The sequence below is a fragment of the Dipteris shenzhenensis genome, chromosome 14 (genome assembly GCF_047967505.1).
Source record: "Dipteris shenzhenensis isolate YYH24624 ecotype China chromosome 14, Dip_SZ_1.0, whole genome shotgun sequence".
NCBI classification, from domain to species: Eukaryota; Viridiplantae; Streptophyta; class Polypodiopsida; order Gleicheniales; family Dipteridaceae; genus Dipteris; species Dipteris shenzhenensis.
The window spans coordinates 53,646,740-53,660,058 of record NC_141609.1 but is presented as its reverse complement, the minus strand read 5'-3'; the positions used below and the strand labels follow the sequence as shown (position 1 = coordinate 53,660,058).

General features: G+C 40.9%; 1 protein-coding gene across 1 annotated transcript in view; it reads right to left on the bottom strand.

Annotated features, from left to right (window-relative positions):
- LOC147894823 (pentatricopeptide repeat-containing protein At4g21190-like) overlaps positions 1-2,678 on the bottom strand; it is a 49,827-nt gene extending 47,149 nt beyond the window's left edge. The window contains exons 1-5 of the mRNA XM_087384745.1: positions 2,383-2,678; positions 2,231-2,285; positions 1,989-2,087; positions 1,758-1,901; positions 1,429-1,641 (exon numbers count right to left, since the gene is read on the bottom strand). Of these exons, the coding sequence (XP_087240871.1) occupies positions 1,429-1,641; positions 1,758-1,901; positions 1,989-2,087; positions 2,231-2,285; positions 2,383-2,678 (807 nt within the window). The remainder of the gene's footprint in view (positions 1-1,428; positions 1,642-1,757; positions 1,902-1,988; positions 2,088-2,230; positions 2,286-2,382) is intronic.
- Between the last annotated feature and the right edge of the window lie 10,641 nt (positions 2,679-13,319).

Here is a 13,319-nt window from a genome sequence, read left to right as displayed (position 1 = left end):
GTCAAAACAGCTGTTTTGATATCTAAACTGGCCATCAATTACATACTGCTAAAGAAAAACTGAAAAGTGTATTGTCAACTTTAGCACCGGAGCAAAGGTCTCATAATACTCAATCCACTCTCCTCATGCATACCCCTCGGCAACTAGACAGCCTTTATAAAGTTAGAAATTGATACATTGAACTGCAATACAATCACAAGTAGAGACTACTCTGCTGCAAGCCCTCATCCTGGAGGTCAGTGTTGTAGGAATAACAGGGCTACGCCTACATGGCTGCCCAAAAGCCAACCACCAAGCCGACCTTTTCAAGATGGTTCTATGCAAGCACACCCGTAAGCTTGACCAAGTAGACTGACCAACGTTGTTACCTGTAGCTTTCGCTTACACATCCAAGGGAGGCTACAAGAATAACCTCCAAAACAGCCCTAAGACAAGATAATTCCTATCCTATCTATGCACTCCTCATTTGGGAGCCGGCAAATACTGCCCAACACCAACTCAAGAACCCCCTTTGAAGCAAATATCTAGATGAAACCAGGAACATGCCCAAACTCGTCCTTCAAAATCACAACACTGTGTGTGGCTTCAATCTCATGCATAGCAAGGAGTAGCTACTATGACATCCCCACTGACGTCCTCAGTTCCCAACAGTGGGTGTTGACCATAGTATAAAGATATGCTCCCACAGATACAAATCCACACACCCACACATACTTGAGCATCCATTTATACAAAAGTCTTTGTATTGAGTTTCTGTCAGCACTCCAGAGGTGAAGGGCAAACTCAACTGTGACAGAGGCTAGCACTAAAGGGGAAGGCTAATCAAAAAGTAGTGCACATTCTCTTGATTCAAGCTAAAACTGCTTGTGAAGACTAGACGACTTCATTTTAGCATCCATTTATACAAAGGTCTTTGTACTGAGTTTCAGTCGGCAGTCGGAGGTGAAGGGCAAACTCAGCTGTAACAAAGGCTAGCACTAAGGAGAAGGCTGGTCAAAAAGTAGTCCACATTCTCTCCATTCAAGCTACAGCTGCTTTTGTAAAGACTATACAATTTCATTTTAGTCTCTCCCAAATGAGCATCCAAACAAAAAAATGCTTAGACCATCTAGCTAATGGGGCATGCACGACCTAAGATAGATAGAATTTATTGCAATATCAGCAGGCTGCAACATAGATGAAAACTTCACAAGGTGAAATTTGCATGTCCACTAATAGGGTGGAAGCATATATCTAAATGAATCCAGGAACATGCCCAAACTCATCCTCTAAAAACACAACACATAAGCACCTTAAAAGCCTTAATTATGTCACTCAGTCAAAAAAAAAATCAGATTCATTGCTTTAATCAATGGATTCAGAAGAACTGAACGCCACACTACAAACCACAAGATTCCTTAGTGATAACTCCCAAGCTTTTAGGAATACCTCAAGAAGCTCCTTGTGCATTTTATGGCGGTCATACATGGAAATAACTTGTGAAAAAAAATCCCGAGGGGTGCACTCCATGTTGGTGGTGAAGACTTTCTGCCAAAGCTCCTGGGCTTCTTCAATGCGCCCCTCCGCATCGAATGCCTCCAAAAGTAGAAGATAAGTACCTAAAGTTTTCCCTTGGCCTTTGCCAATCATCCACTTACAAATCTGCACGCTACCCAGCAGCAGAAATTCTTTGAAGTGTACAGATAAACTGTGTCATAGCCTGAAACACCATGAGGCCAATAAAAATGGTATGAAGGGTAAGGGTAAAGAGGGCTAACCTGTATAATTCGTTTCCAATCCTTCTCTAACTTAAGGATATGCAAAGCCTTCTTCACTGCTATGATTGGAAACTCAATCTCCCAAGCAATGAACTCATCTAGAGCCCCGTAAACTTCTTCTTTCACATTAGAAAGTGATCTGACCTGCTTAGCCATTGACAAAATGAGCATTTGTCCTCCAAACAATCGCAAGAAATCACTCCATAAGATTTGCTAGCTTAGATATCTTACGCGTTCGAGAAGTTTTTGAGACTTGTTCACTGTACCCCTCCGTTGGTGAGTTTTCCAAATGCGAGGTCGTTTAGGCCTTGGTCCTCCTCCAAAGCACACCTAAAATCCACTCCACCATCTCAGTTGCGCCCATTCAAAATCTGGAGCACGTTTCGACAATCATGATCTGTAGGGCTAAATGCGTCACAGATCAGTCAATAGGTGAGCCAGAGGCCCAATAACAACGCATTGCGTATCCTTACCCATGTCCCTGGTGTTTGATACATAATAAGACCTATTTGAGGTCGTCTGAAAAGCCTGGTGTTGTGCATGCCGAGAGAAAAAGAAATCAGCATAATGCAACGATCAACTGCAGCAGCAGTCGTAAGAATTAGATATTCGATACATAACGCACCTCCAAGCTTCACACGGCGACGAGAACAAGTTGGCTACGCCATCATCCAGGCCACCTGAGGATGGAAAGGAACAACTCCCATGAAACAGCACAGTGGTTCTAGTGGGAGCGGGCTGCTGGGGGTTCAACATAGATGCACAGGAAGGGCGGACCTTTATCCCAGTTGATACGAAGCTCCGATGGTAACGATGGAAATGACAGTGCAGCACACCCCAAAGCTCATTGCTGCGTGAGATGCACAGATTCAAGCTCTCGGCCCAGGCTCCAGAAGGGCGGTACGACGTAGGCAGTTCCATGCCCAAGGGATGAACTTGCTTAATTTGTGCAATTTTTTCAGTGTATTTGGTCAATTAGACTCTTTGAGTTTTAATGTGCTGCTCTTGTACAGGTTCTAAATGCTTTTTGCCCTCCGATAAGTAGGCCTTGGTGAAGTTTACGCTTTTAGATGCCAAAAATAATTTTCATTATTTTCTTGGATGCCCTTGATTCGAAAAATTATGACAGGTGTTTTTTGAAATCGCTCGCCATGTGTTTTCCATGTGTATGGTTAGTGCTCGTTCCTAATTCCACACTGGAAACGTAGCCTGCGGTTCCAGCCTTGTGTCGATCGCGTAGTACTACCTGCGAATTGCAACAAAGGAAGAGGATCTTCGATGTTCTTGGGATCGTGTAGCAAGATACGCGATAGTTATGGGCATTTCTTCTATAGCATCTTTAACGCGACTCCACAAATTGCAAATTGCAAGGATAACAAACAATTTGGCAGCGGAGAGAATGAGTGAGTTATTAATGTATTCGATGAAACCCACAAACTCGAAGAAATCTTCGTTGCAAATTCAGTCTTCAATGTAGCAGTTTCGATACAGAGATTCGTCATGCATGGTAGGATTTGATGAGGGGTGTTGCATGCTCTATTCACATACAAATGGATGTTTACGGAAGCGTCTCGAGTTGCTAGAATTGTTATTGGGTCTTGCGATTCGTTCAGTTATGGCAGAGCATGAATCTACTGCGGAATCCAACGCTGAATGTGCTTTATATGGTGATTCCATGCAAAGGAGAGAGGGTCCCCCAGAGTCTGTGGACACTAGGACCAACACCTTTCAAAGAGGTTGATTCATCTTCTATGTTCTTTACTTCGTTTCCAATTCCTTTTCTAAATACACATTCGTGCTTTTCTATGCTTGCAAAAATGGTCAAACGCGTTAACGAGAAAGCTCTTCTTGAAACCAACAATGATGAGATATATGTGATGAATGGTATGTAGAATTTGAAACTGTAGCCTTTGCAATTAAACGATCGCTTGTTAAAATATTACTTTGTTTTTGCCATGCATGTGCAGTGGCAGTACCACGAGCACGATCGGCGGTTCCTCCGTTGGACTAGAAAAACGGAGTGAAAGCTTGTCCATCGACCTTCAATTCGCCTTTGCTATTATCCACTGGTAGTAGGCCTCCGAAACAATCAAACCTTCTCAAAAATTCTGCTATATAAGGATGCAAAACGTTTGTTCGAAAGGCATTCCAAAAAGCAGCTCGCGAGGTGTATGTTGAAGGTATACTCTATTGTCTTTGAGTCCAAACCTGTTTTGCACGTACTCACTTACGTTGAGCTCCTAAGGCTCCTCATGGTTAAGTCCTAGTTCATTTGAAACATGGAAGTGTGCAAATTTTGCTTCGATAAGCAATATTGACCACAAAGGATTCGGCAAGTGTTGGTTGCCATATAGGTTTACGGTTGCTCCTGATTTGCAAGCATGAAAGTGTCACAAAATTTTCATTCTTTCATGTTTACCTATTGTTTCTTGGCTGTGGCAATCATCTCTGCAAGCGTTATTGGACATTCTACCCTTTCTCTTCTGCTATCCACATTACTTGGCTGCCTATCTTGCTGTGCAATATGTTTTGCCACATTGCACACCTATCTTGCTGTGCCATATTTCATCAGCCATTCTAGGTGTTCAATATGTTTCTTAGCAAAAATGCATCCACAATTGGCATGCAATTCTTAATTGCTGACTCGCCGTACCGTTGTAGCACTTGAACTGTAGACAAGTAGTACAACTACCTTTCACTTTGCAAATTTTTAAGTGTGCATATCTATTTCTTTTTCATAGCATCTGAACAATAATCGCGTAACATGCCATCTTCATTTGCTGACAAATTTAAGAAGTAATTGTTTTTTATTTCATATTGAGAGTTGGAGTCTGGTTGTTATGTTTTTAGTTCTTTAATGCTGCTTGTGCAAACGCTTGAGTTGAGCTGTAGTTTGGTTGTTATGTTTTTAGTTCTTTAGTGTTGCTTCTGCAAACATTTGAACTGTAAGGGAATTGCTATCGTTGCAATGAAAAAGGTAACTTATGAGGTTGTTTATTATTGTGTAAACGTTTGAGCTGAGGTGCAGTTTGGTTGTTACATTTTTAGTTTTTTAGTGTTGCTTCTGCAAATGTTTGAATTGTGAGTGAATTACTATTGTTGCAATGACAAAGGTGTTTTCCTATTTTGATCGTTATGAATACTTATAAGGTTGCTTATTATTGTGTTTTATTGTTAATGCAATTCACGTTAACTTGTAAATTGTAGGCATTTGCAAGCTATACAGACAACAGAGAAACAAACCTAAAGGACCTTAAATAAGTGAAAAAGGATTGCATGCAGTCCAAATAAATAATGATCTAAATGAATATAATTTTGCACACAAATGCACACATCCTATGTTAAACAACATCTCTGACATAGTTTGCTCCATGCATATATTGTTGTAGTAAGCAAAGCAACATCTTCCCAAAAACCTGCATGCAATGAGTTGGGGCAAGGTCTAGATGCAAATGAGCCAATTTTGGGTGGGGAACATCATAACACAATAGAGCATAAAGCAATAGTGTCCACGCCAAACAGTTCATAGGAGGCGGCAATGCATTGTCCTTGCTTCCCATTAGCATAATCACTTATGCAATCAGCCATAGGTTCGCCTTCAAAGGGAAGCTTCTTGTGAAGTACCTTCAAAGCAAAGAATGCTAAGTATGAGACATGCTTGTGTGCTGACTTCACTGGCTAGAACTGTGAGACAATCTCACTGATTGTATCTCACGCTTTTGTCCATCAGGTTAAGGACATGTTGGCCCTAGAATCTTTCTATCGCATTGAGGGCGTAGTCCCTTGCAAGAAAGGTTCAAGAGAGGGTGGTAGTTGCTACTTCTCCTTGCACGCAGATGCCACAGTGCACATGGTAAAAGCTAAGGAGTTTGAAGGGACAATCCAATTGGTGAATGAGACATCAATTGCCGAGTTCGCTCCTCACGCATCTTCGACCTTGAGGATGAAGAAAGGCTCAATTTCTACTATCATGGGCACTATAAGCATGGTCATAATAAAGGTCAATGGCAAGGGGAGTGCAGTGGACTAAATAATTATTGTTGATGACCCACGAGATGAAGATCGTGCTGCTGTGAGTCTCATTGCTACGTTCTACTTTTGAAATTCAAATAAAATAGATCTCCTTGATTTTGAACTTTTGCACTTTGCAACTAGCATTCATCACAAAGCATAAGAGCATTCTCACACGCTTGATCCAAGAATACAATGAAGATGGTATTGTCATGTACACCCTCAAAAACCTCTCCTACATGATAGCAAAGAACACCTTGGGCTTCTATGACGTCACAATCCTTACTGACATCCCCGATGGTCCAAAGAAGGTTGAACTCCAGCAAGTGTTTATGGCGCAAGTCTCCAAGCTTGGCTACGACCAAAGAGTATGTTTTCTTTGCCTTGTGGTTTCAAGGCCACTTGTTTCAATAGACTAACAACAACTTGTGCTTTATTTGGCAAGTGACAAGCGTGTTGAATTTTACGAACCTCAACGCACAACTGTGGAGTACCAGTGTGGCACCTGCGGTGGCACACGTGTTAGTCAAGACCCTGGGCATCCCTACTAGTTACATTTGTGCTTTAGCTCTTGACTACACTTTTGGCCCTTGTTGCCACAAGGTTAACACCACCCAATACCTGGCCTTAGATATTTTGTGACAAATGCTTGGTAGGAACTTGTTGCTATTTGCATTTTTTCCTAAGGTACTTTAGATGTTCCATTATCTTTTACAAAGAAATGCCTTGCTCTCATGAGTTTCTTTGTATTTCTTAGCAATTGCAATAGCTGACTCATGGGGCATGTTATTTTGAATCAATTGCAAGGATGCATCTTCTTCAAGTCTTAGCACTTTTCTTGCTTAAAATCAATAGCAAGCCTTTTTCCTTGATAAACATACACCCTTCCAAAGCTATATTTAGCAAATGTTTATGCTTAGTATAAGCAAACCCAATTATAATTCCAAATTTCTCAAATCAAGTTTTTTGCATATCTCCTTGCTCTGTTCATTGTTATCATCCATACAAATGGAAACTCCTAGCATATAATCATTAGCACTCTTTTCTAATTGCACTCTTCTTGTTAACAACGTGTCGATTGCTGAAGCCATAAATGGATATCATCATTCTTTTCTAATTGCACTCTCCTTGTAAACAATGTGTCAATCACTCGAGCTATAAATGGATATCACTGTTACCTCATACTTCCTCTAACCAATTTCCTTGCAATTTTTGTTGATTCAAAATCAGTATCATACAACTGTTCCCTAAAACTCATGAAACTGTTACTTTTGCAACCCAATAAACATTTCTTGAAGCCATTAGTAAACCATGCAAGTGGCATTCCAATTTAGTAAATGCAATTTCTTCCTACAAACCACACAACCAAGCAAAAGTGCCACCGGCCAATGTGCAACAGCAACCAAACAGTGAAGCACATTGTATTGAATCTCCCAACCAAGATGTAGCACCATGTGCTTCTATACCTGTAGTATATCCATCATAAGAAAGTGCAACTGCACTTGTTTTTTGAAGGTAAATCATTGTTTGTCATGCAATGAGCCAATGCTTTGATCCAGTTGTGTTTCTAAAACTTGATAACATAAGTCATAATATAATAAATCAAGACTATATAGAAAGTTGAAATGCACCAACTTATGCAAAATTGCTATGTATTGACTAGGTTTAGAGCTTGACAAGTCAATAGAATGCACAAAAGCCTCTATGTTTTCCAATAGTTGTGATGTGAGATGTTTTGCCCCCATTTGTCCACTCTACTTTAATATTTAAGAATTTGAGAAACACTATGGCTTTTTTAGCCCAATTACCAGTAATTGTTGCCGTGGCAAAAAAACCCCTCTAAAACTACCCCTACGTTAAGGTTCTCTTTGCTATGGCACAGTAGTTGTCTCTTAAGCTCCATGGTTTGTTGTGCACATAGTAGTTGCTGTCTTTAGCTCTACTGCATAGTGCCCTCACTTGTCCTTCTCATCATCCTGTCCTTCTCATCATCCACTTAGAGCTACTACAATCAAAAAATTGTACGTTTCAATTGGTTCTCTCATGTCTTGGCGCATTTTTTCTGTCTAAGCTTCGATAAGCAATTGTGGTCTTTATTTGGACCTTAAATTACCCTAGTTTACATTTGACTCTTAAAGCTTACCGTAGGTTTTATTTTGATCTACCTCCTGCTTGCTTGTAGCTCCTCTGTGTTCGATCGACTGGTGCATTCTACAGATTTTCTCAAGTTCCATTCTACAGATGTTTACATTTTCATTTAATTCCGCATGGTGGCCTTACTCCCCACCATGTGGTTTTATCCTTTGGGTTGGGGGTGGGCCACTCATACACATATACATTCTCTCTCTCTCTCTCTCTCTCTCTCTCTCTCTCTCTCTCTCTCTCTCTCTCTCTCTCTCTCTCTCTCTCTCTCTCTCTCTCTCCCCCCCCTTTCTTTGGCACAGTAGTGTTGAGATATCGAGCTCCACTCGTGATATGCCAGGGTGACCGTTGTGCATTTATGTCATGACTTGTTAGCTACAGATGCGGTTGGTACACCGCCCATGAATAATAGCTGGATGACAGCTATCTTTATGTACTCTAGTTAGTGGCTCTTGAATATAGCCTTTCGAGTGCGTACAAGCTCATCTAAGCCCTTAGCTATTGTGCTCACCAAGTAAAGCACACCTTGAACAATGAAAGTGCTAAGAAGCCTACCATTCCCTTTCTTAGCATAAAACCTTGGCATCATCAAGATTTAGATAAACTCACTTAATGCTAAGAGATCTTCTAAGAATTTATTTTGGGGTGCCTTGACCCAAGCCATCACAATTTTCCCCAAAGTACTTGAAGCAATCATCGTGCAGATGAATCCCAAGTCTTTTTGCATTCCCTTGTTCTCAAAATAATGCTCATAACTTTTTTTCTTCCAAAAGCTATAGTAAGTCACTTCTTCAGACCTAGCCATAGAACCTGCAACTACAAAGAATGAACATTCGCTCAATAGGAATAGCGGTATGATAGAGATCCAAGATACCATAATTCTTGCGAAGGCTCAATAAGCATTTCAATATCACTAGTTTAAAAAAATAATAAAGAACAACAAATGCCCATAACATTCCTTTTATGACAATGTAATGGAATCTAATTATGCAAAACTCAATAGAAAAACGTGTCAGCACTATGACAACTCTAGATTCCTTTTAAGAATGACAATGTCATGGAATCTAAATTATGCAGAAATCAAGCAGAATACCTTAATTGTCGGCACTAAGACAACTCTACATTACAACCAATCTCTCCGATTTATTTTACTGCAACCACGCAACATATCTACTTGTGGGGGGAGGAGGTGACGGATGGAGGATCACTCAAACGGGGCAACCGGTCCTCTCCAGCTCTCCTCCCCCAAACTTCATGCATGTAGAGTATAGATCCAATCCAGCCTTTGATGATGTGACTACCACTCCTCAACTTGATACTTTTCATTTTCCCTATGTCCCTTTCGGTTGGGAAAGATCCAAGTTAGATTTCTATGATCTTTTTGCTTTCCCTTGACTCGACTAGAGGCCTAATCTATATCACTTTTTGTCTCCGATCATCTCTAGTAAAAGCGACAAACTGGGGGCACCACCTCCCTGATTCCTTTTTGGTTCTCAAGGAGGAGCCATAGTCAAGGAGGAGGTAGAGGATGGGGCTCCACAGGTGCAAGAAGAGCCTCCTCTTTTCCTAGGCAAGGAGGTGGATATGCAGGTAGGGGGCCATTGAGGCCTAGTGGTTATCATGAACATGTCATAGCATTTTCTATTAGCCAGGCAATACAAGATTTTTAGTCCCACTCCAGTTACACAAGTGCTCTACAACAAAGAAAAGGGGGCTTCTTCTCGACATCCCCCAAAGGCAGACTATTCTTGTAGCTTTTGGACAGCTTTCGGACCGACGCAGCTACAAGAAAAGAGACAAGGCAACCAAGCTGATGGTGAAGAGCCAACAAAAAAGGATGGTTAACCATCATCCAAAGATGACAAACAACCAGTAGACCCCAACAACCACAATGTGGTGGAGACCGAACACATGAAGATCCACAAATGGTTCATGAGAAAGGTGACACATTTGTAGGAAAGGAGACTCCTCATCAAATAGGTAAACTAGTCTCAGCAATCATAGACAAAGAAGGTCTAGAGGATGTAGAAGATTATATTTTTGAGCATGCACTAGTAGGATTCTTGCATGGCCCTCGTCCCCCTATTGAAGGGTGGTTTTGGAATAACTAGGTGAAAAAGTGATTGACTGTCATCAACATGCACTTCTTGAGGAAGCGATACCTCATTTTCCTATTTGACCATCTTGAGACAAGTTCTAGGGTCCTCCAATAGGGTCTTTGGACCATAAGGAATACCCCTCTATATCTTGAGAGGTGGTCTCCTTTTTTTTGCCTAGATAGGCCTAGGTCCACCAAGCTCGCAGTCTGGGTCAATTTGCTTGATTTGCCATTCTAATTGAGTAATCAAGCTGCTGCCCTATGCAGCTCTCTGGGCAAGATTGTGAGCATTGAGTGTGAGCAATTTATCAATCCAAGAGGTAATCCTCAAGCATGTGTCCAGTTAGATCTTACTAAGGATCTCCAGAAACATTACTCCTTCTCAATAGAAGGGGCAACATAATGTGTGAGCAAGCCCTTCTGTACAAAAATCTGCCCAATTCATGTTTTTGGTGTGGCATCTCGAGTCACATAGTTAAAGGCTATCCCCTTAAGAAAGCCAATCCAGAAGCTCCTACAAATTAGCATGTCTAAGACACACACCCCTCCCCTGCTGTCTTAGGAAGCCCCTGCACCTTCTTAGACTGACCTACCTAAGCAAACTATGGTTAAGCTTGAGCTCCCCACAAAGAAGGTTGATTCCTTATTCCTATCAACAAACCTTTTGATGCCTTGATTGATTTATCAATAGACGACACAAAAGTTGACAAGCCCAAGGGTGACATGGAAGAGGGCTAGTCCAAAGATTTTGAAGAAGAGGTCTTAAAAAGCAATGATATGCTCTCAAATGTTGTTGAATGTGAAGAGGAGCTTCCTGCCCATCCTCGTGCTAAGAAAGATGTTGTTGTCAAAGGTAAAGCTCTAGCTCTCCTTCAACATAAAAGGAGGCTTTCCCATGCTAAAGACCCTTTTGCCTTAACCAAGAGCCCCGACCCTAGGGCCAATAAGGGCAAACATGGTAAGTAAACCCATGTCCCTCCTCACAATGTGCATGGATTAACAAATCCTTATACAGGGGGTGTTTTGCCTAGGTGGTTGAGAGAAAATTTTGTTTCTCCCACTTTTATTGCACTTCAAGAAGTTAAATATACAAATAATGCTCTTGGGAAGTTGTAGACCCTAAGCTTCTTGCTATGTGATAGGAGAGCCTGCACAACCACCAATTCCCCGCTCACTTAAATGGTGGAGTTACCAAGCTTATCCCTAAAGGGGGCAAGAAGGACATTCTCAAGAATAAGAGACCTCTAGCGATGTTGAATTGCAGGTACAAGATTCTAGCCAAGGCTAAAGCCTTAAGACTATAGTCTAAGATGGACAGTTGAATTCTCCAAAAATAGGAAGGCTTTATTAAAGGTTGCCATCTCTTGGAAGCCTGTGGGAAGGCTGTGAGCATGCTCATGACACCAAACAAGATTTATGCTTCATCAAGGTTGACTTTGATAAAGCATACAATAGGTTGGATTTGTATTTTCTAATTCAGTCACTCCAAGCCATGGGGCTTGGTCTAGACCACATCTCTTACATTAAACTCCTTCTTTCTAATGCCTCTGCTAAGGTGTGTGTGAATGTAGTTATGCCCATTGCCTTTTTCCTAAGAATATCCATTAGGAAAGGTTGCCCTATTGCTCCTCCCTTATTTGCCATAGCTGTTGATTCTTTAGGGAGGCTCCTTATTGATGGGATCCAACAAGGTGCCATTAAGGGCATTGAGCTACCAACATGGAAGTAGTTGATTAGCCAACAATTCACTGATGACACAAATTTGACTCCCAAGAATACATTGTAGGACTTCAGGGTAGTAATGGACTGTTTGGATACTACTTCACAGCTTCTGGGTCCCTCATTAATTATAACAAAATAGGGTATTCTACTCTTAGTGGACAACACTATCCCTTTATTAATGCTCGTGCATGTCACCCCCTGCCTCATCTCGCAACGTTTATAGACATCTAGGAATCCCCATGGGTTTTGTCGGATTACCATGAAGAATAGATGAAGCTGGAGAAATGGAATGCTTTCCAATCTAACTTGGCTGGCAAGAGGATGGTTCTTAACCAATGTTTATATCCCATCACCATATTTTATTTGTCCTACTGGCATAGCCCTACAACAAGGGTCTCAATCAATTAATATCAAAATGCGGAGCCTTCCTGTGGGGAGGTAGCAACATAATATCTAAGGTTAAATGGGAATTTTGCACTAGGCCAAAGGAAAAAGGAGGCTTAGGGGTTGGGCCCAACTCCTCTCCATAAACTTTATTCAGGTTAGACCCTTGATGGAAATAAAGTGGAAGAATTACCGTACTTTGGTAGCTATCTTCAGCCCACACCCTTGTATCTCTAAAGGAAGTGGTGTGGGTTGCTTTTGAAACAATTAAAACCTAGACTAGATTCTCTGGCAAGGTATCATTTAAGGCACTAGATTCCATGGGTTTCCTCTATACATAGGTCTTCTCCCTTAAATGATCAAGACTTCACTACAACTTATTGTCTCTTTAAAAAAGGGTTGCAGTGCTAGAGTCAGTTGTGGCAAAGGGAACAAAGAACATGGAAAACATGGATTGAGATAAGAAGGGAATTTGGTCTCTCAATCAATATGCATCTTTAATAAGGGAACATTTGTCCTTATAGGAAAGGGAACATAGAGTGGAAAGGAGGTAAAGTTCTGATTTATGACCAAGAATTCAAACTCTTCCCATTTGCTTCCTATTCCTACTACTTTTGAAGACATAGAAGATGTGTATAGGACCTTGAACACTAGATAGCACCTTCATGACAACCAAGCATGCTAGAAGGGCAGATTCCATAAAATTTGGAATAAGGAAATCCTAGAAAAGATGTCTACACTTCTTTGGCTTATCTTACACAAAGCTGTTTGGACCAATGCTAAGGGTTTGAGAATAGGGAAAGGTAATGGTCAATGCAAACATTTCCCTAAGATGCAATAAGATATCTTCCACCTATTTATAGCATGCCCTTAGGCCAAAAAGGTGTAGAAATTTATTCAAATCTAGTTAAGGGAGCCCATAAATTGGAAATCTATACTTTTAGGAGATGCAGTAAAAGTCAAACAAGACAAGGCATACGTACTGTGGTTTATTTGACTTTCTATAAATTCTTACCAGTTTAATCATGCTAATATGAATACTAAGCTTTTGTTGTTTGACTGGTTAACATGAAAGAATAAGATTGTCCCATGTGATTCATCTCTACAATAAGGACTAGAAACTACTTTGTAATGAGATATAGGAACATGAAGAAGATTTCCAGAGAACCTTTCATAAGGAGTGTCAGTTTTAGGGCAAGCTTGAG